Genomic DNA, 24,418 nt, shown 5'->3' on the forward strand with positions numbered 1-24,418 from the left:
CATCCTCATCATCCCACCATCACCTTCACGCTGTCTACAATCTGATAAGTCGGAATTCATAGCAAAATAGCTCTTGGCTGTGGAGCCATTATTCTGCTTATATCTTGGACGCCAGATTATCTAAGCTGGCGCAGGAGCTCACAATAAGTGCAGCTCGGAGGCAAGAGATCACTTGCTTATGCAACAAGAGCTTGAGTAGAGGCACATAATTAGCGACGTGGCTACCCTAGACAACATAATTGGAAAATGGCAGCTACAAGTTCGCCTCAGCGATGGTGAGATGATTTCTTCACCCCATAGCCGCAGCTGCTCATATCTCCCAGGAAGCATCTATACAGCGTCCTGACTAAGTCCGGACCCTTCAGTGATGAAGATTGGGTCCCTGGACCAGAGACGATAAGTGCTTTAGAGTCATCCAAAATTCTGTACGTATCTGACTGTTTCGGACCCGTCGTGCTCGCTAACGGTATTACAGGGTCATGTAAGTCAAGGAGATTCTTACTCCCTTAGAAATACATGGATAATAACCAAGCACTGCTTACAGCGGCGCTGGAGGACTAGGATGTGAGATCCTCAAAAACCTGGCTCTGTCAGGCTTCAAAGACATCCACGTCATTGATATGGGTAAGTCCTTCCTAACTTGTAATCACTACAAATGACCAACACGTGCAGATACGATCGATATTTCCAACCTGAACAGACAATTTCTATTTCGCCAGTCAGACATAGGCAAGCCCAAAGCTGAGGTTGCTGCTGCCTTTGTAGAAAGACGAGTCAAGGGGGTAAAGATCACACCGTATGTAGGGAAGATCCAAGACAAAGACGAAGATTACTACATGCAATTCAAGATCATCGTCTGTGGTCTGGATAGCATCGAAGCCAGACGTTGGATTAACTCGACTCTGGTCGGAATGGTCGATTTCGAGGACCCAGAAAGTCTGAAGCCGCTCATCGATGGTGGAACAGAAGGTATGTTTGCTCACTTATGCTGGATGCAAAAGAAAAAATAAAAAATTACAACTGACCGATAACAGGATTCAAGGGACAGGCGCGTGTAATTTTACCCACACTTTCCTCTTGTATTGAGTGTCAGCTTGATATGCACGCGCCGCGACCGGCCGTTCCTCTTTGTACCATCGCAACCATTCCGCGCCAGCCTCAACACTGCATCGAATGGGCTCATCAGATCGCTTGGCAGGAACAGCGCAAAGATGACGCATTCGATAGTGACGACATGGAGCACATTGGCTGGGTCTACAATGCTGCTCTGGAACGGGCGAAGCAGTTCAATATCCCTGGCGTCACTTTCCAGATGACTCAGGGAGTTGTCAAGAACATCATTCCGGCTATTGCCTCAACCAATGCTGTGATCGCAGCGGCGACCACCTCCGAGGCATTGAAGATTGCCACATCGTGCAACCCGTACCTTGAGAACTATATGATGTATGCAGGAGAAGAGGGCGTGTACACGTACACATTTGAGGCGGAGAAGAAGCCGGACTGTCCGGTGTGCGGAAACCTGGCACGCAAATTGAACGTGAACCCGAACATGACGCTGGAAGAATTCATCGAGACCCTTGGAGAACGGCCTGAGGCTCAACTGAAGAAGCCCAGTATGAGGACGGAGGAGAAGACACTCTACCAACGGTTCCCGCCGCAGTTGGAGGAACAGACTCGCGCTAATCTGAAGCTCAAGCTGAAGGACTTGATTGAGGACGGCCAGGAAATCGCAGTCAGTGACCCGGCGTATATCATCGATTTCCGCTTCCGACTGGCGTTTCAATAGACGAGAAGAGCCGCTGAGATGGACCGGCAACTACACGTTACGAAGAATCGCTGATGCTCTGATGATCATATTCAAGACCTAGGAAGTCAAATCTGCTTTTTCTATCACAAAAAGATCCCAGTCCAGACTCCCAACAAGTGTAAAGAAGGTTGTCACCAACTTTTCGTAAATGTACAAAATCAACAAGACAATCCAACGCCAGGCCAATGCATTATATAGCTTTGAATCATTTTTCACGGAAGGCTGAGTCAAATGGCTTTGACTTAGCGCATGAGGTCCGTCAAGCCCCGCTTCCATCTTGCGCATTTAAGCTTCAGGACCTTGACACTCTCCAGGAAGAGGGTATCACTTTCGAACTGGCCAACACTCTCGATGTTGAAGATGAAGTGGTCGCGGACGCGACCGAGCTTGACCTTGCCCTGGAACTCCTCGTGTCTCAGACACTCTCTGCTGACGGTATCCTTGAAGGGATCCACAACAACTGCCTTCAATTCGCCCTCGTGGCCCTCATATCCGCTGTCCTTCTGCTTGGCCTCCTCACGGGTGACCTTCTCGAGGCCAATGACGCCACTAGGGAAGCACTTGGCGAACTTCTTGGCATCGTCTCCAATGATGGGGCGGAGGATCTTGATGTCGGGGAGTAGACGGTAGCTAGCCGTGGCGACGGGGGAGAATTTGGCATGGTCGGCACCGATACCCTTGATACAGTGAAGTTCCATCTCGATCGACTGACCAGGACGGAGCTTGGCGACCAGGATGTCCGGGTTGACGGGTTGGATTGCGTCATCGCCAGCAAAGAATTGTTCCTGGCGACCGACGGGGTGGAATGTGATATCTTTGGCGTAGACGTGCGCATTCTTGTAGAGCTTGCGGGGATCATCTTCCTCCGGGTCCGCGTTGGGGTTCTTAGTACATTCGACGTCCAAGCGCAAGACGATGGTGTTGTAGTCGGCGGGATTGCTGCCATTGGGATCGTCGTCGGTGGGCTTCTTGAACCAGCGCATCCAGTTGATGCCCTCCACGGAACCCTTGAGGGGAATCAGACCCAGACGTTGTGCGAGGACCTCATCCTGGATGACAGAGGTGTTGTTGTGGACGAAAACGTATTCAATGGCGATGCTGGGCACCTCGGCCATGAGAATACGACGGAAGGCATTGGCAATGGAGGCGTCGACTCCGATGAGAGAGAAGGAGGCTTCGAAACGCTCGTTGCGGTGGAAGTCGATCTTGAGATCCTGTTCGCGAAAAAAAGGGACGTGTGAGCGCAAAGCTGATGGGACTTGTGTGGAGAAGTCACAATGTGAGCGCGAACACTTGAGTACTACCAACGTACATTCTTGAACTTTTCGAGAGACCATTCGTGCGACTCGCCGGGCCAATGACCAGGGAAATCTGTGGAGGGGATGTTGGAGACGGTCTCTGGGTTGATGTCGACGATCTGGAAGTCAATGCAGTCAGTATGATGGACGAAATAGGAACGAGAGGTCACGGTCGGAAGACAGAACATACCCTTCTGCGATCAAGCTCCTCCTGCGAGGGAACGAGAGGCGCCATGATGAACGATGGACTTAGAAGCCGCGGGGAAATTTGGAGGAGGAAGAGGGACAGACAAAGTGGAGGGAGCAACTGCGAAAAGTTCTTTGGCGGAAGCGGCAGTATTTTCTGAAATTCTGCAGGCCGCAAAGGCGGAGAAAAGGGTGTATATAACACACCCAGCAGTTTAAGGGGAATCGGCACTAGTGGTGAGAGTTTTAAGTGGCTAACGGCAGACCAACCAGAGACGGGCTGATGACCATAAGCTCCCCTCACGTGACTGCCCAAATTGTATCTCGCCTGGAAAGCGCAACCTCATCCAACGAGGAGCAAGCGTCAGTCCGCATCGCTTCCAATCCCCGCCAATTCCCCCTCCTTCCAACCCAATTGCGTCTGGATTGAGGGCTCTCCGCCTCGCTTTACCCTCATCCTCACTCCCCGCTCTCCCGAATGGCTGCTTCCTTCACTCGCCTGGCGGGCAGCGCGCCCAAAAGGCTCTGCCTCCGCCCCTCGAGCTTCTCCAGAAACACTGCTATCCCCAGATCCCGGACGATTTCAACGTCGCTGCCTCGCCGGTACGCAGAACCCACCAGCTACCAGGCCACCCGCCTCATCCCGGCCGACCCGACCTTCACATCTCTGGCCAACAAGGAGGGCCCTTCGGAGGCTGATGTGGGCGCCGCCCTCGAGTCCGAGGACACTGGAGCCGGCCGCAAAATCCGCCATTACACCGTCAACTTCGGTCCTCAGCACCCTGCCGCTCACGGTGTGTTGCGTTTGATTCTGGAGCTCAATGGTGAAGAGATCGTCCGCGCCGATCCCCACGTCGGTCTGCTTCACCGTGGTACCGAGAAGTTGATCGAATACAAGTCCTACATGCAAGCCCTGCCATACTTCGACCGATTGGATTACGTCTCCATGATGACCAACGAGCAGTGCTTCTCCCTGGCTGTTGAGAAGCTGCTGAACGTTGAGATTCCTGAGAGAGCCAAGTACATCCGGACACTGTTCGGTGAGATGACACGCATTCTGAACCACCTCATGTCCGTCCTTTCCCACGCGATGGATGTTGGTGCTTTGACACCTTTCCTGTGGGGTTTCGAGGAACGTGAGAAGCTCATGGTAGGTGTTTTCTGGCATGCAGAGCTGTGTGCTAGCCGCAATGACTGACATGAGTCCTTGAATTTAGGAATTCTACGAGCGTGTCTCCGGTGCCCGTCTCCACGCTGCCTACGTCCGCCCTGGTGGTGTGTCCCAAGATTTGCCCCTTGGTCTCCTCGACGATATCTACCAGTGGGCTACTCAGTTCGGTGACCGCATTGACGAGACCGAGGAACTGCTCACAGATAACCGTATCTGGAAGGCCAGAACCCAGGGTGTTGGTGTTGTCAAGGCTGCCGATGCCCTCAACATGAGTTTCACCGGTGTCATGCTGCGTGGTTCCGGTATCCCCTGGGATATCCGTAAGTCCCAGCCTTACGATGCCTACGACAAGGTTGAGTTCGACGTGCCCGTCGGTGTCAACGGTGACTGCTACGACCGTTACCTCTGCCGTATGGAGGAATTCCGCCAGTCCCTGCGCATCATCCACCAGTGCCTGAACCAGATGCCCGCTGGTCCCGTCCGTGTTGAGGACTACAAGATCTCCCCCCCTCCTCGTGCGGCCATGAAGGAGAACATGGAGGCTCTGATCCACCACTTCCTTCTGTTCACCAAGGGTTACGCCGTTCCCCCGGGTGAGACCTACTCCGCCATTGAGGCTCCCAAGGGTGAGATGGGTGTGTTCCTTGTCAGTGACGGTAGCGAGAGACCCTACCGCTGCAAGATCCGTGCTCCTGGATTTGCTCACCTGGGTGGTTTCGACCAAGTGTCTCGTGGCCACCTTCTGGCCGATGCTGTCGCTATTATTGGTAAGCTATACTCACAGTGCCTCTACCATATCAACAACAAACTAACGCATTTCTTTTTAGGAACGATGGATCTTGTGTTCGGTGAGGTTGACCGGTAGAAAAGGATAGGACCGTCTGATCTCCAACGAAGACCTGTATAACAGCTCAAAGACACATGACCCTGATTTATTGGTGCCAAAATCTCGATTAGAAGTTGCAGATATACCAAGAGAAAGATTAATTGTCTCTACTATTACCATCACATTCGGCTTGTGTGCGAGTTTGTGTAACAGGTCCACCTTTGGACTATGGCGATCTCCCCAAAAACCAGGTTCAACCTGCTGTACCAATGTCCTTTTGCTTGTTACTTTGCTTTATGGCGTTGAACTTTTTCCTTTGTATCTGTGTCGCTGATGTTGCTTCCGTCGACTGTGTCTGTCTGTCCTCCTCCCCCTTTTTTCTTTCCTCCTTGTTCTCTCTTCCATAAACCCTGTGTATAGTGACTCAAAACATCGAGTATGATTTTGGATTTGGTGCAGTAGTAGAAGTAGTAGTTTATGGGAAGTAAACGTGACAATTTTAAATGTAACCCCTAGGGTCAATTTTCAGTTGTCTGTGTACCGAAGAGAGAGTGTAGCGAAATATGTATATGTATGTATGTTGTAATATATAAGACAGGAGATGTAACTGTGTAAAGAAAGAGTAAACAAGAAAAAAAAAATAAATAAATAAAACCCACACGTAAATGCATTTCATGCATAATACCAACGCTCCGTCCGAAATCCAGTTAAACTCCTTGTTCGCCTTGATAAGAATCAAGCAAGCAAGCAAAGCAAATAGCGAATCAAAAAGGGTAACTTGAATATGATGTAAACTGAAAATGGAAGATCAAGATCACGCGCCAATATCAATGCAACATCCACCACCAATAATTTCACCCCCTCCCCCCACCCCAGTCCCCTGAAATATTATACATTATCATCATCATAATGAAAATTAATATCCCTAGGTCTCCTCCGATTATACGACACAAAGTCACTATCACCGGGAGGTCGCTCATTGCGCGAATTGGCGGTCAACATGCTTTGAATACTCATGCAGACGCTCTCGACCGTCTGTACGGGTGACCAGCCTGCCGAGCTGAGCAAATCGAGACATATTATGCCGTTGCTGTAGATGTGTGGGTGGATGGGGATGGGACGGGGGTGGTCGGAGGTGGGTGGGCATTCGATGAATTGGACTTCGGGGGGTTCTATTACAATTTTATAATTAATGCGTTAGTATTGTTCATGATTTGAGGGACTGTGGGAGAAAATTGTAATTGTGGGGGGGGGTACAATACCGATTGGGTACTTGTTGCTGAAGGTGAATTTGAGTCGGTAGATTTCGTTCTGGTAGAGCGGGTTGGAGTCGAGGACTTTGATGTCCATTTGCCATTCCTCGAGGTTTTCGGACTTGACGATTGTGATCCCGGGGGGGAGGTGGTCTTTCATCTGTGGTGGGGGGGTTAGTTGATTTGTGAGGGAGTAGCGCCATTGGAGAGTCGATAATGGCTGTGATCGATCTGGTAGGGTGAATGTTGCAGGTATTAGGGAAGGGTACCTTTAGGAGCTCCTGTATGTAGATTTGTGTTAGTTGCAATGGTCGAGATGATGATGAGCGGGGTGGTAGGTGGCATGATGACTTACCTTGCTCAGGCGCTTGCCGGCAAACATGGTGGGCAGAGCGCCTCTTCAAGGCAGAAGTGACAGTCGGTTTATTGGAGATTGCTCAGGGAAGATCTGGTGGGTAATAGTCGGCCAGCCTTGTCGGGAAGGAATTGTCAGATCGTAGAGGCGCACAGATGTATGACGTCTACAACTTAGGGCGGGGCGATCGACGAGACGGCGGATGAGTTGTGGACGGGGCAGGATCAGTGAAAGGCTGAAGAGTAACGGTGCTAAGGGATCTAGTAGTAGTGAATGCCCGGGGAAAAAAAAAAAGCCCTGAGTGAAGAGAGACCGAAGAGGGGAACATGAAAGAGAGGGGACAGGAAGTTACTTAAAAGAGGGCCGCGAGGGTATCTCCGGGCGATCATCTGCTGGCGGTGGCTGACGGGGCCGCACCACATCACCTGATTGGCCCGGACCGATCACGCTGGGGACATCCCCCACGTGACATCCCGGCATCTGATTTGGTCATGATTAGACTGTTGTTTCTACTCTGCCTGATCACATTTTGGAGGCAGTTACATCGATGCGAGTCATCTACATGCGGCGTATAGTTGGAAGATCATGTCAAGCCGAGTATGATTTCAGATCACAAAAAGGAATATTATCTCCGTAAACCGAAGCCTCCATTAAAAGTCCCATCTCGTTCAGCAAACCAAGAAACAGCAAAAAGAATACGCCAGATCAGTATATGGACGGGGAATCATCGAAAGTTATTCACAGAAAACAGTTCAGTGATGGTCCGTGACCCAATAAGAATGGAACCGGTGCAGCAGCAGAAAGCAAGTCTCTATCAACGCCATCCGATCAGGCCTCATGCATGGGTGGTCCGCTCACGAGCTTCGCGCTCAACCTTCTCGCGCTCCTCGTTCTCCTTCACCTCACGGACCTTCGCGAGCACAACTTCACGGAAGATGGCGCCGCGGGCAATCTTGCTCAGACTGCGCTTCTTCGTGCCGGTCGCCTCGCCCTCCGCTGGCGCGGAATCCGATTTGCCATTGGGCGAGAGTTGAGGGAAGGGCGTCGTGCCAGATGCCTTCTCTGCCATTTCCACCGGGCTGGGAATGTCCTCATCGTCTTCCTGCATCTTGAGAGCCTCAATGCGGTTCGCCAGCTTGATGATTTCGATGCCTCGGCGGAGACGAGAGCGGGCAATGTAGGCACGGATCTCGGGCAGCAAGTCGCGGTCGCTGGCCGATTCACCGGTCAACCAGATGTGCTTCAAGGCCTCATCGGATGTGACACGCTTGGAAGGATTGGGCTGCAACAGGGTGAGGATGAAGTCCTTGGCGTCCTGGGAAACATCGCGCCAGTAGCGCTCGTGGAAGATGATCTTTCCGCTTCGGCACTCTTCAATCAAGTCGGACAGGTTCTCGGAGCGGAAGGGGGAGTAACCGCAAAGCAGGGTATAGGTGATGACACCGAGGGACCACATATCGACGGCCTTGCCGTGACCCTGCTTGAGCATGACCTCTGGGGCGGCGTAGCCGAAGGAGCCCGCCATGCTGGTCAGGACCTCGCTCGGGCTATCCAGCATCTTGGCAATACCGAAATCTGCAAGGACCAGAGGGGAATGGGGGTCGGGACCAAGGTAGAGAAGGTTTTCGGGTTTCAGGTCTAGTTAGAGTGGATGCCAAGATTAGTCCAAGTCCTTGGAAAGTGAACAATTGACGATATATAGGACACACCTCGGTGAACGATATTGCGTTCGTGCAGGTAGTGGACGGCGCCCAGCACCTGGCGAATGGTCTGAGAGGCATCCTTTTCGGTGAACTTGCCGTACTCGCAGATGCGGTCGAACAGCTCACCACCAGTGGCCAGCTGTGTGACAATGTAGAATTTATCCTGCCATAGCGTTAGACAGGGGACCGTCTAGAGTATCCTTGATGCAACCGACCTTCGATTCGAACCAATCGACGAAATGGACAATGTTGGGATGGTCGAGAGCCTGAAGCATCTCTAATTCATCGTAGACCATGCGTTCATTGCCCCGGACATTCTTCTTCAGGATGATCTTGATGGCAACCTTTCCCTTGCTGCTGTCGGCTTCACGAACGATACCGTACGTACCAGCGCCGAGTGTGCGTCCGAACTTATAGTGGGACCTGAAACGAATTGCACAGCGGTTATTATATGTCTGCAGATGCAAGGGGAAGCGAGAAGGATCCTATCGTACTTTTTCTCGTAGCTTTCGGGCTGTCCCGACAGCTTGTTGAGCATATTATGGACTGTGAAATCATCCATTGGTCAGCACTTGGACGTTGCAGGAATGGAGAGAACCAGTATAGCCGCTCAATAAAAACCACCGGGAGAGGTGGACGGGTGCAAGCAGGGCAAGTAGTGATGGGACGATCGAACCGAAGAGGCAGAGCAGGATGAGAATGCCACCTGCATGGACGCAATGGCCCCAGGTGATGGTGGAAATAAGAGACAAAGACATGGCTCATGAAAGACATGAGGCTGCCGTTCCGGGCGCGATAGCACAGAAACCAATCAATGGCTGTCAATGGCAAGCTGGGCTAATGAAAGGGTATGCCATCGTGGAATGAACGAATGGCTGATCGGCGACGAAAGAAAAACAAGAGAAGGGAAACGAAGAAAGGTAAAGACCTACAACTCATGGTGACTGGAGTAGAAGGGCTTTAGTGAAGGCCCTAGGAAGGGGGGTTAATCCGTGAGTAGTAGTGTGCGGTGGGCTCGAGACCAGCGAGCGCGAAGCTGAATGGAAACCCCGCACGTGAGGGAGGTTGGTAGCGGGGCGATTCAAGAGACGAGATCGCGAAAGTCGCGTTGTGAGAAATCGAGTGACGAAGGTTGAAAAACAGAAACCTGGGGGAGGAAGACGGAAGAAGTAAGTATTTGGTGAGATTAACTTTCGTACACGAGCAGCGACAGTGTCCGTGTGGAGGGTGGGAGGGGGGAAGGCTGATTGATGGTGGGTAAATCCCTCCATCCACCGATAGGGGGTAGAAAAAATAGACTAAGACTAAGTAACTGGGTAAACACACGGTACCTGATCGGGGGGTCGCTGCTTATCGCTTATGGTAATGGCTGCACGTGCAAGACTCTGGCAGGCAAGGCAATGCAAGGCAATGCAATGCGCTGTTGTTGTCGGTCGGAAAGGGAAAAAAAAAGGAAGGAGGCTAAACAGTTGATCAGACAGCTGAAACTGACCAGAAGAGAAGAAGAAAGGGAATAATAATACTAGCGAGCCGAGCGATTAAATCTGGTTAAGGAGGGGGGGAAAGAGAGCGAGAAAAAGGTCAAGTTCTGGCCCGGCGATAGAGTTTAACCCATTAATCCCATGGCTGCCCAGCACAGCCACGGGGGGGGTTTTCTTCTCAGCGGGGCTCAATCTCGAAGGGAAATCCTATCTATAGGGATTGGATGGTGGAGGTCGGAGTGATGGAGCGGCCACGCAAGGCTGATGCTCCTCCAGGCAGCGCATTTTAGTAGGCTTAGGCTGATCCATGGATGCAGTAGTCCCAGTCACAATCAGTGAAGTCTGGCGTCCAATTACTACATAATGCAGTGTAATTCCGGGTTTAGATATCCGTCTGGTATTGACACATTGTTCACTTCACAGCCTGATGCTTTCTACGAAAGTATGACCATCACATTTCATGCAAGTGATATGTTCTGGTAGAAATTTTCGCCCTGAAAAATGGTGGGAATCTAGAATAAAAGGTGGCTTAGGGTGAAACGGGGGCCCCCAAATCTGAAATCGGCCAGCGGGCCAATGCTGACACGCCCTTCTCCAAGCTGAAACAATGCCGACAGTCAGTCCCTGGAGCTAATTATTTTGGCGCTTTGTGCCTTGGGCACCAGCCACACCCTCAGAAGAAAACTGAAGGTCTCATTTTGAACAAAAAGAACATAATGAAGAATGTCGTATTCGTTTTAACTATTTTTTCTTCACTCCGAGTCTTCGGACTGAGACATATTGGTCACAATACAAAAGGGGCTATGTCCGCCAAGTTTCTGATACTAACTATTTTTTTTTTTTTTTTTTTGTTTTGGCCCCCTTTAAAGGATTGGCGCGGAGATGGAGCCTAAAATCTCATCTGGGATGCTTAGCCGGATTGACGCCGGTTCATTGGATCACCGTCTAGCCCTGACAGGCTGACTGACGGCCTGCTCTCTTCGGATGATTCCTGTCGTTCTCCACTCGGGCTGAATGCAGGTTTCCTGGCTAGCCTCGTGGAAATTCCAGTAAGTTAGGTTTCCTTGATTACTTACTACGTGGGCTTAATTAGGCTGTCTGACTTGCGACTTCAACCTGAAGGAGGCTCAACCAATTCATTGAGCACCTGTATTACAATAATGGGTATAATGACACTAGCAAACATTCTATCATGAACCATAACTTAACACCAAATTCCCCTAAACCATCATGGCCACCATGTATCAATCTCAAGATCTTCCCAAATACAATTCATCCAACACTCGCTCACAATACTCCCGATAATATGCCTCCCCTTTCCATCCACTCTTCTGTTCCCGGATTCCAACCGTCTGCCATCCATCCCTCCGCAATCTCGCAATTCGTTGCTCTGTACTCTCCTTGACCCCAAAAGAAGACTTCTGTATTTCGTCACCACCACAACCAGAAACCTGTTTCTCCTTGACCGGACTAAAGCTCCAAAAGGATCCAGAGCGTCGCATTCCCTTGGACATGCGCCGTGCATACTGCATCTCAGCCACGTCCGTAATCATTCTATGCAGCGTGGTGATACTTGAAGTGACCTGCTGACGGAGGAAATCGATTGTTGTGTTGGTCTGTAGTTCGCCTTTGTAAGCTGGTGTCTTGACTGATTGCCACGTTTGTATACCAACTTCCTTCTTGGGACCTGTATAGATAGACGCAGAAGTAGTGGGGGCAGCAATCCTCAACGGCAATGGCAACGAAACCCCAACTCCTGCCTTGGCCACACCCATAGCATGGTCCTCACCCTCGGAACCCTGCAGAGAGCTACTACCTCCAACCGACTCCCCAGACACCTTCCGCACCTTCAATGGCGAAGGAACAAGACCACGCTCATCCCCATCCTCAATTCCCTCTCCACCTTCATCGAAAAACGACACCTCACTATACGTCGAGATAGTGGTGTTGGTATAATCGAAGCTATTGTCACTCTCACCCGAGAACAGCATCTCTTCCTCTTCCTCATCCCATTTTCTACCATCTTCCCCATCATAATCATGATCAGGACGATGATACTCCACAAACGGATCACCATCTTCCTCACACATCAGCACCCCACTGCCACCATCCCAGCCACCCTGCACCTCCTCCAGGACACCCCCACAAACCCCAAACCACTCCACAGCAGCCTGCAAAAGAGGCAATTTCTGACCGGAGAACTGATGGGCCGCAAGACCCATCCCTTCATATGAAACAGCCATGTAGAATGTGAGATAAGTTTTGTATATCTATACCCCACACAAACACCATCCGATCATTAAGACAATCTTGTTAGCACATGATCTCATAGAGATTTCAAAGTAATATATATTCTCGTAGACAGGAAAGAAAAGTAGAATGGAGATAGGATAGGATAAATAGTCTTGACTGTACCGGCTGCTCCGTTAGAGACAAATGTTCTGCTGCGTGGGCGATGCATTGGCGGTAGTGGTGAGAGGTATAGAGGTTTTTGATTGTGCGGAGGGTAAGGGGCCAATTTGTGGTTCCTGATGTTTTGGTTCTTGGTGTGGTTGTTGGGTGGGAGGTTGGAGATGGAGATGGAGATGGGGTTGAGGATGTAGTTGATCGAGTGGTCATTTTAGTTTGGGTGTGTATGTCTATGTGGACATGTGGTTAAAGGTTGTTGATTGTCAGTTGGGTCATGGGGTTACTAAGTCCCGAAGGTCTTGAAGGAGAATGATTAGGAGTCGTTGCTTTGAGTTAGATAACGGATATAGAAATGGCAATGAGATGCATCCACCTCATGACGCGCGTCACGTCCAGACGTGACGAGGTTGAGTTTCGTGTCGAGCCACGAGGGTCGGGATTATACAGTAGTTATCTAAACCTTGATCGTAATTGCACTGTTTGTTGATAAGATATTGTTGCAGTGGATTCCTATACGTAAGTTGGGCCTGACCGGCAGTGAATGCTGATTACTCATTACGACAGGCTGTCAAACTGACAGCATACATCAGATACTATGGTTTCATTATGACTGCAGAAATTCAATTTACATCACATTTTGCTCAACCGTATCATCCAGCACGAACACCGAAATATGCCCAACAGCCCTCAACGACAAGTGCTTTTACCAGTCAGAAACCGTAAGACGCCAGCAGTCCGACATGTTCTTTTCTGAAACCAGCCACAGACTAACCACCTACTCAGCCTCTCCTTTGACCTCCTCTTTCACCTCCGGACCAAGATTGACTCTAGATAGAGCCTGTCCGGTGGAATTCAACGAGTCAATGAAGCTTTCTAACAGTCGATCCAACTCCCCAGCTATCGCGTGGTCGTTCGCACCAGCCATGAAGAGCTCAAGCTGAGGCAGAGGGAGCTCGGGGAACAGGATCGGCTCTCCATCGTCAGTGGTGAGCGAAGGAAAATTGGTCCGAGCCGTAGGTAAGGAGTCCGATACGGAGGAACTAGCAGACGGGACGAAGGGGAGGCTGAGGTCGACGCTTTTAGTGGGGATTGCGGTCGGGAAGGGTTCAGACAAAGAGGGATCGTCCGTGTTCTCAGAAGGCTTCTGCCACACGTCATCCGTCTCCTCTTCTTCATCTGGACCAGGGCCGTCCATAATGATGGACTGGTCGTAGTTAGGATACTTGAACGTATTCAGCAACTGGGGATATTCAGGACTTTTTGGGTCCGCGGGCGCCTGACTGGGTGGTGTGGAAGGTCGATCAAAGCGGAAGGGGTCATAGTCAGTCTCAGATCCATTGGACTCGCCGGATCGAGACGTAGATGGCCGGGAGTCCCCGGGCTCACCAATACTAGAGCGCCGGACTGTGGCTGAAGGCTGGCTCTCCACAATCGGTGCCTTCAGTGTATCATACTGGCTAGCATCCGTAAAGCTGTCGCTGCTGGCGCCCCCATCATTTGCTGGAGCTGTCATGACGGGGAATGTCCATTCCATAGTTGCTCGTTTATCGGATGTGTCGGGCTCAGCCGGCTTCGTCTCTGGTTCTGGTGGGCTGGCTGGCTCAGCCTCCTCCGTTGGAGGTTGCATGAACACAGGAAACTTCCAGTCCATTGTAGGAGGACGAGGCCCAGTCTGGGGCTGGAATGTCATATCTTCGGAGCCCCGGTTGCTACTCACACCGCTGCTGGACGAACGCGAACGGCCTTCAACAGAGTTCCGGTGCTGACGCCCACTCGTCCGATTCGCTCGAATAGTATCCGCATCGGCAAGTTGAAATGGCTGGGCTGAGGTTGCTCCGGCAGCATAGTGTGAAGAATCAAAGGAGCCAATGTCAATATCAATAAATGTCGAGGTGACTGATGATCGATCGGTATCAGTGCGAAGCGGAAGATCCGACGTAGGGGCTTTTGGCTCGATTGGGACGAAGTCATTCTTGGTTTCATACTTGTAACTTGGCTTGTCTTCATCGAAGAGACCCTCCATCGCCGCAGCTCCCCGACGCACACGCTCGTCAAAGTTTGCTTTGTCCTCCGGCGTCATGTCCTTGTCCGATCCGTCCTCAGATGATTCATGATCCGAGCTAGGCACCGTGGTTGGACTTATTTGATCTTCCATCTCCGCCAGAGAGGCGGCCAGTTGGTCAAGATCAATAACTGAGAAGCGACGCTCAAAACCATCTGTCGTACTAAAGTTCCAGTCCTCTTCATAATCTTGTTTACTGCCGGGGATTTCTGCTGCAGCAGCACCTCCAGGGTGGAAGAGAGAAATGCGCTGACCACCACGCTGTGACCATTGATAATAGATGCGAACCAGCTCGCTGAGGGACGCAGTAGGATATGCGTCCTCAGTATCAGCAACGTAAGGGTGTGTCAATATATCTGCCATACCAGGGCGAGTGACCGGGTTGGATTCCAGGGCAAATGAAACGATGCTCTTAAGACCGTCGCTATATTTATCGGTGTCCAGCTTCGGAGTGTTGCGAGTGATCTGTCTGCCGATCTGCATACGTTCGCGAAGATTCGAGTTAGGGGGATTGCCCGTGGCAAATTCAAACAAGGTACAGCCGTAGGCCCAAACATCAATCTATAGCAGTTAGTATGAAAAAGTTTACTTGAAGACGTCGATCTCACCTCACTACCGTACTTGTGGGCTTCACCGCGAGTCGCAAACATCTCGGGCGGCATCCAGTGTGGTGTCCCAATCCAAGTGGACCGCTTGTCCATCTGAGATTGAAGCACTCCGGCGACACCAAAGTCACAAATTTGCAGCCTTCCCTCCTCGTGGATCAAGATATTGGCAGCTTTAGATAGTCAGTCGCAAGCCTGGTAGCTTAAAGGTAGTTTGCCTACCTTTAATATCTCTGTGGATGACGCCGGCATCATGAATGGCGCGTAACCCAGCAGCAAGCTCTCGAGCGATAGGGATGATAAACTTTTCCTCAAGCCGGTCGCCGGTCGCTCGCATCTGCAATATAATGACATTAGCACACAGATAGAAAATATGCTTACGAAGGCAGAGAATGGCAAGAGGAATGCACGCACCAAGGTTCTAACACTACCACCAGGGCAGTATTCGCAAACCAGCCACAGTTGTGAGTGGATGGAGATTGCCTCGATTAGTTCGTTGATGTTCCTCGCACCCGCATCCTTGACCTGCTTCATCACCCTAATTTCGTGGATAAAGTCCTTGATTGACTCATCTCTGAAGTCACGAACAGTTTGATAGTCCACAGAATCAATATCCATCACCTTGATGGCAACGACCTTACTGGAGGGAAGCTGGTGGCCTTTGTAGACGCGTCCGTATGAGCCCTTTCCGATCAACTCCTCGAATTCATAAGGGGGTGTGTTTGTTTTGGCTCTGCGGCACATCTCTCGGACAGCAACACCCTGTTCACGAGCAAGCTTTATGGCTTCGGCCTTATGTTTGGAGAGGGCAGCCACCGCCGGGTCCAGAAAGCGCGATCCACGTGAGGGATCCATGGTGGAATCGGAATGCTCTGAGGGTAGCGGATGATCTTGTAAGCCAATGGGGGAATCAACTGGTTGTTGACAGATAGAAGGCTGGCGGGGCCGGATGAAGGTCTCGGGACTAGGATGATTCCCAGCGTCCAAGGGTACCAAGGGGAGAGTAGGTTGGGCACCTGGAGACTCACAATCAAATGCTGGAAAACACTCAGTAGGAGAGACAGGCGTGATGGGAGGACCGAGAGGGTTTCCAGGGGAATGGAAATTCACCGGAGGAAATTGAGGTGGAGTGTGGATGAAGGGTGGAGAGAGGGGGGAGGAAGGATCCCAGTAGTAGCCTGTGGGAGATCCACAAACACCTTGTGCAAACGGTAAGACTTGAGCTCGACGATGTTCGTAGGAACTGGGGAAGTGGGTGGATAAGGGAGCAATGGTAAGGGGAGGCACGCTGATTAAGAACGGGTCAGCAAGGGTCAATCTCGATGGTGCCGGTCTTTCTTCTTCTTCCTTGGACCGTCCTGGCCAAAAGAGGTTCTGAAGAGCCGAACCAATCTTGGAGTCCGAGCCTCCAGTACGCGGCGAGTGTCTGTGGAAGTTACGACCAAAAGGGTAAGTGTGCGAACGGAAGAGTCGCCTTCGACGAAGAGAGTCGCCCGCCTTGGTGGCACGTGCTTCAACTGGAGATTGTTCGTCCGGCGTTTTCGAGGTGGCCTTCCTGCCGAAAAATGGCAGTCGTTCTCGCCTACTGCTGCCTGAGCGCTGGTGAGATCGGTAAACCGGTTGCTCACTCGCGCTCTTCTTATGCAACAGGCCCCGTTGCCGACGGTTATTTCCGTCCTCGAACAGACCCTCTTTTGGGCCTATATAATGATTAGCTCTTTACAAACTCGAGTCAGAATGGGACGGAAACTTACTATTATGCCCGTCTAGGCCCGCTACGCTGCCTTGATCACCTCCCTGGCGATACTCCTGCCAGGCTTGGGGACTGCAAGTAGATCAGCATTTATAACCAAGCAATTAGGATAATGCGAACCCGTCGACGCGTTCACAGGGCTCAAATGAGCTTGAACCTGCCATTATCAGGGATTATGCAGAAAACGACGCGACCTTTGAGAGAGAAATAACGAGGAACGAGGAAATCGTCACGGACACGGCTCATCGACAAGTATGACGCGACGCAGAAAGACAAGCAGAAGAAGCAAGCGGCAGAAGAAGAAGAAATAACAACAGACACGGGAAGTGACCGCCCAATTCACTAACTTACATCCAAGCTACAAGTGGGAGTATCCCAATATAGAACGGATCGGATGCTGCGAGAGGCCCTAGCCGAGCGTCCCGTGTCTCATTCACGGAGCAGGAGGGTGATTCTCACTGTTGGCTGATTTGCAGGAACCTATAAAACCAGCCAGTGAACTACAAGGTGTTAGTTACATACTGAAACACATCATGCTGTTCCCGGGGACCTGTGATCCCAAGCACTGCGAAAGCTTACCCAGGATAGGCGCAAACTCACCTCAAATGCTGTGTTGCACTGAAGCCCAAAAATGACGTGAATATAAGGCGGTGAGAGATGTAAAGAAGAAGAAGACGCTAGTTTAGCGCCAGGCAGAAACCAGTTCTCCAAGGTGCTAGGCAGTCGAGCTCCAGTGAATTCGAGATATTTGATATATGGTGAAGTACAGAGGCCACGTGCTATACTCTGACCAATCAGATTCACCTTTCAGTACACCCAAGAAGTGACAATCTAAGATATTTGAAGGTCTGTCTAAATTCACAGCCTTGAGTACACCTGCACAATTCTGTTGCATGAACAGAGAAGCCAGATGCCAGATGCTGGAACGAATGGAATCTTCAAAGTGAAATAATCTGCATGCTGGTTAGCACTGCACCAGCTAGTATCTACAAAACAGAGCACACTATTCAAGCCAAGCAAATTGGAGACGGTGATCACGAATGGCTTCAGATACAGACACAAAATAGCCACTGAGCCCAGGACCCAGCTTGACTAGTTAGGCATCTTGCATCCTAACCGCCTCATACCCATCACGTGACTTTAAGAAACCGGCGCAAGAAATCGGACGAACAGCTGTCCAGCAAGCAATTCGACCACCAAAAGACACAGAGCATAACCCTCTATTGCTATCTATAGAAAATCCCAAGACCACTCACCTACAACAAGCACCCAAAAATCCTAGGACCAAGCCAGCTGGTCTACCACAAAGCAACGAACAATAAACCGGTCGTTCGTCAATGCAGGGGTAACGGGATCAGGGCAACGGCAAAACGGAAAGAGAAGAAAGTCTAAGGGGTATCAAGAGCTGGTTGGAATAATATCAATAATCAAAAACAAGATACATCGTCTCTCCTCTCTCGTTAGATAGTTATATCGACAATCTAAGGCAGTCGATGGAGGGTTTTGGGGCAAACGTTCGATTAAAGTTCCAGAGCGTTCGTTCAGGATAGTGTCACGCTGCTGGGTGGATCACCCGGCGGAATATTGTTTTCACGCGGTTCCGATGTTTTTGGTTTCTACCAATGTGATAGATAATAGCTGCGCAGCGAAGGGAAATCATGGGATTTAGGATATTAGAAAGACTGTTACTTATAAGAATATTCTATACAGATGTCCCTTCATGATAATCTTTCATTTAAGGAGGAAGTGTACCGCGACAAAATAAACATTCAATTTGTTTACTCTATAACCGATTTCACGCTACAATTAGGATGGGGTTATCTACTTCTTTTGTATTTACATCTTCTTAAAAGAAGTCAACTGCTCTCTACAGGCCGAACTGGACTCTCAGAGAATCACCGAACCGCCGAATCGCTTCAGTGATGCCTTCCGAGCTGGCAGCAGCAAACGTAGCACGGAAGAACATCTTCTCCTCGTTGACTCCAGACGCCTTGAACCAGCTGCCACGAGAGACAAGGACGCCGTTATCAATGGCAGCGAGGAACACTTCCTCTTCAATGGACTCACGAGTCTTGCCGGAAGCCAAGCCAGGGTGCTTCTTCCAATCGACCTCGATCCAGTGCTATCAGTGTGTTAGCTTATCATCTCACCGGGGAAAGTTATAGTAGTCATAGTGTACTTACAAACATGCCTGCTGCAGGGGGAATCCACTGAGCAATTTCGCGAGGTAGGTACTGTTCACAAGCATGCATCATCGTATCACGGCGGCCAGTGTACTGCATGCGCAGGTTGATCAGCCAGTCAATGTATCCAGAGTGACCCCAGTGCTCATCGAGAAGCTTGTAGAAAATCAACTGAGAGATGCCGCTAGGGTTCTGGGCCGAGGTCTCGCAGTTCCGAATGAATCGTTCCACAACCTGATCCGCAGCGACAATCCAGCCAGCACGAGATCCAGGAGAAAGGACCTTGGAGAATGACTCGATGCGAAGGACACGTCCGTCGACATCGAGGCTCAGGTAGGATGGCACAAGGGACTTAAGGAAGTCTTCGTGGGTCGCAGGGGGCGGGACGGGCTCGCTGTCAGCACCAGCGTAGGGCTGCATCTGCAAGAAGTAGTACGGCTCATCCTCCACGATGTACACGTCGTGCTTCTGGGCGACCTTGTACACAGCCTTACGCCGTTCCGCAGACTGAGTAGCACCCGTTGGGTTCTGACCAGTGGGGATGGTGTACAGCACGTAAGGCTTGGGACCACCCCGGGCGGCTTCATCCCAGTTGCTCAGAACCTCATCAAGGGACTCGGGCAAAAGACCCTCCCCATCCATTCTGATCGGCGCCACCTTCAGTCCCAGCGGAAGCGCAGTCTCCTGGGCACTCGCAAAAGTGTACTCTTCCATCAAGATGTAGTCCCCGCGGTTGCAAAGCATGCGGAGGATCGTGTCCCACGCATACGTGCTACCTGCGGTCAAGCAGCATTGCCAATCGGCATAGGGAGGGTTGTGAATGAGCTAGTAGCGATTAGTCCATGTCACACATGTCAAAACTTGGGTTGTATTGCCTCCACATACTTCGGTGTGTTCCGTCACGAACCTAAGCAACTGGGGAGTTCCCGAAGCCTGGCCATAGTTAAGGGCAACCTCCAAGTCTAATCATATGTTTGATTAGTCTGTAACTTAAAGCGCGGGGGCTGGAGGCAGCTAACCGTAAAGACTTTTCCCGGTGCGCACGTCACCCTTATTCGCGGTCAGAAGAGCACCGGAGTTTTGAATAGCCTCCGGGGAGAAATCAGGGGCGTTGGGAACCTTGACGGAGAGCTGCTCAATGGGAAAGTATTCCGGAGAGGGAAGGCCACCACCCAGAGAGATCAATCCGGGGTTCTTCAGGTACTGCGCAGCACCCTTCAAGGTTGAACTCTAACAAAAGCTTCAGTATCGATGTATACCGCAACGACGTGTATAAACGGACGAACCTTCCGGGACTTGGATTCGACGGAGAAAATATCTTGCGAGGAATTAGTGATTGGCCGACACAGAGGCAATCAGACGACTTACGATCCCAGCGTTTCGATTGAGGCTTGGTGAAGCAGTGCTGGACGAGAGAACAGTAAGGTCAGTCGGTCTTTCGCCACAGAGTATAGTTGGTTCATGAAGGCGAGAAAATAACATACCGGGCTCTTGAACATGTCACTGTTCGTAGCAGGAGCAACACCGGTGGGAATCTTTGCGCTCTTGGCTCTCAGGGCAGGGATGGCATCGACCGTCAATGGGCCGGTTGCGGCAACCGAGCCCACGTTCTTTGAGTCATTGTCCACGGCGACGGGAGGGCTCATTCTTGAGGCAGGGGTCTGATTGCACGTAGTGAACTTGGTGAATATGAAAGGCAAGTGAGGGTATGCACACAATCCACACGAAAGTCAGTGTAGCAAGGTAGACGATTGAGAGAGAAATCCACAATGCAGGCGAACTGATGGCGAAACTGAGAGGGAGAATCGAGTCACGCAGGGGCGTCCGCTTTTTCTCCGCTTAAGTGGGCGGACCGGTTCCGCCGGTAATGCATCATTGGGTCGATGGGGACCGGCTTCATCCACGAGGCACGCAAAAAAGGGGGCGCCATTGCTGATGGAAGGAAGGCAGAAGCAATCAGATGCCATGGAGGAGCTTCACCGCGTTTTCGTTATCTAATATCGCTGTAGGATGCCGCAAACTGATGCGATGTGACGCTGTCGTTCACAGGGCGCGGCGGGCGGCGATAACGTAATTCGTATTCCCGATACAGTCTCCGTATGGTTGGGCCTGCAAAGGTACTAAAGGCAACTTCATTCTAATTGCTTCTCAAGGAAAGAGCCATTGGTCAGTACCAGATAGCTTGGTGGGACATCGAGTAATCGTTATTGTGATCCGACTTGGCCTGAAGAGAATGAGGGGAAAGCTCGAGCTGAAGCAAGGACCAACAACTGTTGCTGCCAGACAAACAGCAAGAATGCATGGAAATTAGATTACCGCTCGGGTGACAACCCCGCGCCTAGATAAGGCTATCGCCGGCATCGGACTTGCTTATCGACCCGATAAGATCTTGGTCTTAACCCCGAATAGGCAATGGAAACGAACTATCACGACTTCTACTAACTACTGCCTACCCACGAGTTAGTGACTAAACCGTGTACACATCTGACTTGAATAGATGGAGCCCTAACTCCTATTACTGGGTGTGACAGCCATGCCTGGTAAAGTTCAGGAGGTGATTCACGTGGTAAGCCTGCATTTGTTGGGTCTACCCCTCTTTCATGGGGTTTTGGCAGGAGAAAAGCATGAGTCTGTGCTCACCACCAATGAAGAATTACAGGAACACACTATTACTCTGCCGATGTTCCCTTTATCCTCAATGTCTCTTGAGCTTAACCAGAAGTCCCTCGAATGTACACAATCTGATGCAAACAGGACGCGGGTTTGTGTAGCTCTCTCTCCATCGGACCACCCACATACCACCATCCTCAGATTACACGATAACAGAATTCCGTATTTCGCTTGTTAGTATATGAGCCTCGACAGTTGCGTCAGGAGGAGTTCTACCATCACAATCCTCATAATCCTCATATTCTTCTCAGCATGGGATACTCGGTAGGTGACGAATCCTGGAGCTGGCTCAAGCTGGCTCGAGGTAACTCTCATGACTACCTTCAACATAATCTTCAGGCTATACATCAGAGCATATTACAACAGTTGTTACAGCTCTACCTGAAAGAGTGATCTAGCTCTTCGATGTGACGTATCATGGGCTATTGCCCTTCTAGTTTTGGGGACTAAATCTGCTCCAATGTTGTCTGTGGTTTCCCAGCTGGGGACAACGCCAGCTACTATCCCTTGGCCAATTCCAATACAGAAGAGGATGTACCATGATCATGCTGAGATCATCCAGATCTCTTGTTGTATTCCCCTCCCTGAAGCCATCACAAGCCACTTCCCATCATCCGATTCTAGCCGGGTGAGGCCACAGCTGCCACACCCAGGTCTAGATCAACGTCTCATCAGCGATGAACTCGGATGAAATAAGTATGACAGGAAGCCCCCTCATGACATTTGCACATAACTCTCAACCGAGACCGACTCCAAACAACATTCAATGTTATTAGGCGTTGAGGCCTTGGAACAGTTACCCGAAAGTCAAATTGACATCTGGAATCATTACTCCTCTGAAACCCCTCTCCACCACCGCAATTCAAGGTGAGTACCGGCCATCTCGAACCCAATGCTACGGAGGGGAATGTTTGCGGGGAACCTTCTGTCACCGAACATCATGGGGGTATTTACCATGGGTTGAGCCGCGATGCAGCTAGTATATAAACCCCCTCAAAGACTCAACCAGTCGGACAGAGGATCATCTCAATCAAAGAGCATCATCTACTCTATACCTAATAATTTAATTTCTTTTGACTTTTGAGACATATCTATTGCATCCCACTAGAAAGCTTGAACAAGTTACCGAACCTAATATTTCAATATGCGTGGAAAGGTCGCTCTCGAAGAAGCCTTTGAGGTGAAGGGCATGGATGAGGAGATCGATGCCCAGGCAGCCCTCTACATTGCTCCCAAAGACGTTGAGCGCTACAAGCGTCAGATCGTGTCTATCACAGACGAACGCTTGCAGCTGTCTGACCAAAACGGCATTGGATACAGCATCCTCTCCCTGACAGTCCCGGGTATTCAGGGCATCACTGACAAGGACAAGGCCGAGAAACGGGCCCGCGATGTAAACGACTACATCCATGACCAGATCAAGGACCACCGTGATAGATTGGGAGCATTCGCATCTCTGTCAATGCATGATCCCAGACAGGCGGGACATGAACTTCGTCGCTGCGTGAAGGAGCTGGGCTTCCACGGAGCCTTGTTGAATGATGTTCAACACACCGGGGAGGGAGATGATGATCAGCCTCTGTTCTACGATCAGCCTGACTACGATGAGTTCTGGAGAGTGGCTGTGGAGTTGGACGTCCCGGTCTACCTTCATCCTGCCGCACCCTTGCGGGATACCCAACTTTACAAGCAGACCTACGAGGACCGCAAGTATCTCATCGGACCACCCCAGAGCTACTGCAATGGAGTCGCACTACACCTGATGGGAATCATCGTCAATGGCGTGTTCGATAGATTCCCCAATCTGAAGGTCATCATTGGACACATGGGCGAGCGCATCCCATATGATTTCTGGCGGATGGACCATTGGGTCAAGGGTGTGACACGGCCCCTGGCAGAGAAGAACGGAGATACTGTTTGCCAGAAGGAACCCCTCTACTACTTCAAGCGCAACATCTACATCACCACCAGTGGAAATTTCAGCACCCAGAACTTGCGCTACCTTTACGAGTGGCTAGGCGATGAGAGAATGATGTTCAGCGTCGACTTCCCCTACGAGCGAATGGAGCATGGCTGCCAATGGTACGATGATGATGAAGAGAAGATCAAGGAAGCACTGGGTGGCCGAGACGGATATCTTCGTGTTGGCAGAGACAACGCAAGAAGGTTGTTCAAGCTCAGCAAGTTCAAGGATTGCGATGTTGTCTAAAGAATGTCATTGAGACTCTTTCGATATTGAAAGGCGTTTATTTGCTTGACAAGGGTGTTGCTTTGACCTGAAACTGATGATGGGAAACACAAAAATGGGTATCGTAATGCATGCTTTCTTACTAACCGAGATTGTTACACAATTTGTTATGATAACTCTCAATGAGGTGAATCTACTTGCTTTTGCTCTTGCATTGGGTGATTTTTGACACTTAAGAGCTGGTTGATTACTGCTTCGTAGACTACTCTTGGATATTTCGTCGGGTCAGACATCTTAGGTGTTCTGAGACAAAGAGTATTTATTGGAACAGTTAGTTATAAAGATTGTGAAAGAGTGACAAATTAATATGACATATCTGGCATTGTAGCTGAGACCACAACCACGAATGCACAATACCTCTCTCACCATCACCAAATCACGGACAATACACCGAAGTAATAATCTTCT

At 50.5% G+C, this 24,418-nt stretch overlaps 12 protein-coding genes across 12 annotated transcripts; 4 read left to right on the forward strand and 8 right to left on the reverse strand.

The window, feature by feature from the left end:
- Positions 1–20: 20 nt before the first annotated feature.
- On the forward strand, positions 21–1,980 carry BO83DRAFT_436061 (NEDD8-activating protein UBA3). The gene is made up of 6 exons (XM_025535928.1): positions 21–275; positions 324–425; positions 476–481; positions 545–624; positions 673–969; positions 1,035–1,980. Exons 1-6 carry the CDS (start codon positions 247–249, stop codon positions 1,784–1,786), a joined length of 1,266 nt encoding a protein of 421 aa, XP_025389525.1. The 5' UTR covers positions 21–246; the 3' UTR covers positions 1,787–1,980.
- BO83DRAFT_334637 (DNA-directed RNA polymerase core subunit RPC40) lies at positions 1,715–3,399 on the reverse strand. The gene is made up of 3 exons (XM_025528385.1): positions 3,296–3,399; positions 3,120–3,224; positions 1,715–3,021 (listed from the first exon to the last, which is right to left on the reverse strand). The coding sequence occupies exons 1-3, from the start codon at positions 3,338–3,340 to the stop codon at positions 2,050–2,052; spliced, it is 1,122 nt and encodes a 373-aa protein (XP_025389526.1). The 5' UTR covers positions 3,341–3,399; the 3' UTR covers positions 1,715–2,049.
- A 180-nt stretch (positions 3,400–3,579) lies between these two features.
- On the forward strand, positions 3,580–5,737 carry BO83DRAFT_377008 (NADH-quinone oxidoreductase subunit D). Its single transcript, XM_025530883.1, has 3 exons — positions 3,580–4,441; positions 4,509–5,229; positions 5,290–5,737. Exons 1-3 carry the CDS (start codon positions 3,770–3,772, stop codon positions 5,325–5,327), a joined length of 1,431 nt encoding a protein of 476 aa, XP_025389527.1. The 5' UTR covers positions 3,580–3,769; the 3' UTR covers positions 5,328–5,737.
- A 68-nt stretch (positions 5,738–5,805) lies between these two features.
- Positions 5,806–6,976, reverse strand: BO83DRAFT_377009 (ubiquitin-conjugating enzyme E2). Its single transcript, XM_025530884.1, has 3 exons — positions 6,897–6,976; positions 6,551–6,822; positions 5,806–6,460 (listed from the first exon to the last, which is right to left on the reverse strand). The coding sequence occupies exons 2-3, from the start codon at positions 6,699–6,701 to the stop codon at positions 6,177–6,179; spliced, it is 435 nt and encodes a 144-aa protein (XP_025389528.1). The 5' UTR covers positions 6,702–6,822; positions 6,897–6,976; the 3' UTR covers positions 5,806–6,176.
- Positions 6,977–7,474: 498 nt separating this feature from the next.
- On the reverse strand, positions 7,475–9,655 carry BO83DRAFT_377011 (serine/threonine-protein kinase). The gene is made up of 5 exons (XM_025530885.1): positions 9,276–9,655; positions 9,094–9,145; positions 8,815–9,022; positions 8,606–8,762; positions 7,475–8,534 (listed from the first exon to the last, which is right to left on the reverse strand). The coding sequence occupies exons 1-5, from the start codon at positions 9,355–9,357 to the stop codon at positions 7,732–7,734; spliced, it is 1,302 nt and encodes a 433-aa protein (XP_025389529.1). The 5' UTR covers positions 9,358–9,655; the 3' UTR covers positions 7,475–7,731.
- Positions 9,656–11,330: 1,675 nt separating this feature from the next.
- On the reverse strand, positions 11,331–12,323 carry BO83DRAFT_462224 (uncharacterized protein; the record flags this gene model as incomplete). Its single annotated transcript, XM_025537282.1, has 1 exon — positions 11,331–12,323. One exon carries the CDS (start codon positions 12,321–12,323, stop codon positions 11,331–11,333), a length of 993 nt encoding a protein of 330 aa, XP_025389530.1.
- Positions 12,324–12,360: 37 nt separating this feature from the next.
- Positions 12,361–12,804, reverse strand: BO83DRAFT_232309 (uncharacterized protein). The gene has a single exon (XM_025526906.1). It carries the CDS (start codon positions 12,697–12,699, stop codon positions 12,418–12,420), a length of 282 nt encoding a protein of 93 aa, XP_025389531.1. The 5' UTR covers positions 12,700–12,804; the 3' UTR covers positions 12,361–12,417.
- A 291-nt stretch (positions 12,805–13,095) lies between these two features.
- Positions 13,096–17,077, reverse strand: BO83DRAFT_357601 (putative serine/threonine protein kinase). The gene is made up of 6 exons (XM_025529259.1): positions 17,030–17,077; positions 16,911–16,981; positions 15,571–16,856; positions 15,379–15,493; positions 15,160–15,329; positions 13,096–15,112 (listed from the first exon to the last, which is right to left on the reverse strand). Exons 1-6 carry the CDS (start codon positions 17,071–17,073, stop codon positions 13,265–13,267), a joined length of 3,534 nt encoding a protein of 1,177 aa, XP_025389532.1. The 5' UTR covers positions 17,074–17,077; the 3' UTR covers positions 13,096–13,264.
- A 1,583-nt stretch (positions 17,078–18,660) lies between these two features.
- Positions 18,661–21,227, reverse strand: BO83DRAFT_377016 (aminotransferase-like domain-containing protein). Its single transcript, XM_025530886.1, has 7 exons — positions 20,577–21,227; positions 20,461–20,497; positions 20,379–20,410; positions 20,112–20,322; positions 19,978–20,054; positions 19,093–19,917; positions 18,661–19,031 (listed from the first exon to the last, which is right to left on the reverse strand). Exons 1-7 carry the CDS (start codon positions 20,736–20,738, stop codon positions 18,777–18,779), a joined length of 1,599 nt encoding a protein of 532 aa, XP_025389533.1. The 5' UTR covers positions 20,739–21,227; the 3' UTR covers positions 18,661–18,776.
- On the reverse strand, positions 20,766–21,149 carry BO83DRAFT_232371 (uncharacterized protein). The gene has a single exon (XM_025526907.1). It carries the CDS (start codon positions 21,057–21,059, stop codon positions 20,823–20,825), a length of 237 nt encoding a protein of 78 aa, XP_025389534.1. The 5' UTR covers positions 21,060–21,149; the 3' UTR covers positions 20,766–20,822.
- A 296-nt stretch (positions 21,228–21,523) lies between the features above and the next one.
- BO83DRAFT_232397 (uncharacterized protein) lies at positions 21,524–22,081 on the forward strand. Its single transcript, XM_025526908.1, has one exon. The coding sequence runs from the start codon at positions 21,626–21,628 to the stop codon at positions 21,938–21,940; it is 315 nt and encodes a 104-aa protein (XP_025389535.1). The 5' UTR covers positions 21,524–21,625; the 3' UTR covers positions 21,941–22,081.
- An 825-nt stretch (positions 22,082–22,906) lies between these two features.
- BO83DRAFT_357607 (amidohydrolase family protein) lies at positions 22,907–23,971 on the forward strand (the record flags this gene model as incomplete). The annotated part of the gene is made up of 1 exon (XM_025529260.1): positions 22,907–23,971. The coding sequence occupies one exon, from the start codon at positions 22,907–22,909 to the stop codon at positions 23,969–23,971; it is 1,065 nt and encodes a 354-aa protein (XP_025389536.1).
- Positions 23,972–24,418: the final 447 nt, after the last annotated feature.

This window comes from Aspergillus eucalypticola (assembly GCF_003184535.1).
Source record: "Aspergillus eucalypticola CBS 122712 chromosome Unknown BO83scaffold_8, whole genome shotgun sequence".
NCBI lineage: Eukaryota > Fungi > Ascomycota > Eurotiomycetes > Eurotiales > Aspergillaceae > Aspergillus > Aspergillus eucalypticola.

What these genes read in the sequence shown, in the direction of transcription:
- BO83DRAFT_436061 (XM_025535928.1), top strand. Translation starts at nt 247, where the DNA reads ATGGCAGCTACAAGTTCGCCTCAGCGATG. An exon ending in ACAAGTTCGCCTCAGCGATG is followed by an intron (nt 276 to 323) that starts GTGAGATGATTT and finishes CATATCTCCCAG; the next exon opens with GAAGCATCTATACAGCGTCC. An exon ending in CATCCACGTCATTGATATGG is followed by an intron (nt 625 to 672) that starts GTAAGTCCTTCC and finishes CAACACGTGCAG; the next exon opens with ATACGATCGATATTTCCAAC.
- BO83DRAFT_334637 (XM_025528385.1), bottom strand. Translation starts at nt 3,340, where the DNA reads ATGGCGCCTCTCGTTCCCTCGCAGGAGGAGCTTGATCGCAGAAGG. An exon ending in AGGAGCTTGATCGCAGAAGG is followed by an intron (nt 3,225 to 3,295) that starts GTATGTTCTGTC and finishes ATTGACTTCCAG; the next exon opens with ATCGTCGACATCAACCCAGA. An exon ending in CTCTCGAAAAGTTCAAGAAT is followed by an intron (nt 3,022 to 3,119) that starts GTACGTTGGTAG and finishes TTTCGCGAACAG; the next exon opens with GATCTCAAGATCGACTTCCA.
- BO83DRAFT_377008 (XM_025530883.1), top strand. Translation starts at nt 3,770, where the DNA reads ATGGCTGCTTCCTTCACTCGCCTGGCGGGCAGCGCGCCCAAAAGGCTC. An exon ending in AGGAACGTGAGAAGCTCATG is followed by an intron (nt 4,442 to 4,508) that starts GTAGGTGTTTTC and finishes CCTTGAATTTAG; the next exon opens with GAATTCTACGAGCGTGTCTC. An exon ending in CGATGCTGTCGCTATTATTG is followed by an intron (nt 5,230 to 5,289) that starts GTAAGCTATACT and finishes ATTTCTTTTTAG; the next exon opens with GAACGATGGATCTTGTGTTC.
- BO83DRAFT_377009 (XM_025530884.1), bottom strand. Translation starts at nt 6,701, where the DNA reads ATGAAAGACCACCTCCCCCCCGGGATCACAATCGTCAAGTCCGAAAAC. An exon ending in CAGCAACAAGTACCCAATCG is followed by an intron (nt 6,461 to 6,550) that starts GTATTGTACCCC and finishes AAATTGTAATAG; the next exon opens with AACCCCCCGAAGTCCAATTC.
- BO83DRAFT_377011 (XM_025530885.1), bottom strand. Translation starts at nt 9,357, where the DNA reads ATGTCTTTGTCTCTTATTTCCACCATCACCTGGGGCCATTGCGTCCAT. An exon ending in CCCGAAAGCTACGAGAAAAA is followed by an intron (nt 9,023 to 9,093) that starts GTACGATAGGAT and finishes AATTCGTTTCAG; the next exon opens with GTCCCACTATAAGTTCGGAC. An exon ending in TCGATTGGTTCGAATCGAAG is followed by an intron (nt 8,763 to 8,814) that starts GTCGGTTGCATC and finishes ACGCTATGGCAG; the next exon opens with GATAAATTCTACATTGTCAC.
- BO83DRAFT_232309 (XM_025526906.1), bottom strand. Translation starts at nt 12,699, where the DNA reads ATGACCACTCGATCAACTACATCCTCAACCCCATCTCCATCTCCATCT.
- BO83DRAFT_357601 (XM_025529259.1), bottom strand. Translation starts at nt 17,073, where the DNA reads ATGGCAGGTTCAAGCTCATTTGAGCCCTGTGAACGCGTCGACGG. An exon ending in GGGCCTAGACGGGCATAATA is followed by an intron (nt 16,857 to 16,910) that starts GTAAGTTTCCGT and finishes ATCATTATATAG; the next exon opens with GCCCAAAAGAGGGTCTGTTC. An exon ending in CCCACAAGTACGGTAGTGAG is followed by an intron (nt 15,113 to 15,159) that starts GTGAGATCGACG and finishes TAACTGCTATAG; the next exon opens with ATTGATGTTTGGGCCTACGG.
- BO83DRAFT_377016 (XM_025530886.1), bottom strand. Translation starts at nt 20,738, where the DNA reads ATGAGCCCTCCCGTCGCCGTGGACAATGACTCAAAGAACGTGGGCTCG. An exon ending in GTGACATGTTCAAGAGCCCG is followed by an intron (nt 20,498 to 20,576) that starts GTATGTTATTTT and finishes TCTCTCGTCCAG; the next exon opens with CACTGCTTCACCAAGCCTCA. An exon ending in TCGTGACGGAACACACCGAA is followed by an intron (nt 19,918 to 19,977) that starts GTATGTGGAGGC and finishes AATCGCTACTAG; the next exon opens with CTCATTCACAACCCTCCCTA.
- BO83DRAFT_232371 (XM_025526907.1), bottom strand. Translation starts at nt 21,059, where the DNA reads ATGGCATCTGATTGCTTCTGCCTTCCTTCCATCAGCAATGGCGCCCCC.
- BO83DRAFT_232397 (XM_025526908.1), top strand. Translation starts at nt 21,626, where the DNA reads ATGCCTGGTAAAGTTCAGGAGGTGATTCACGTGGTAAGCCTGCATTTG.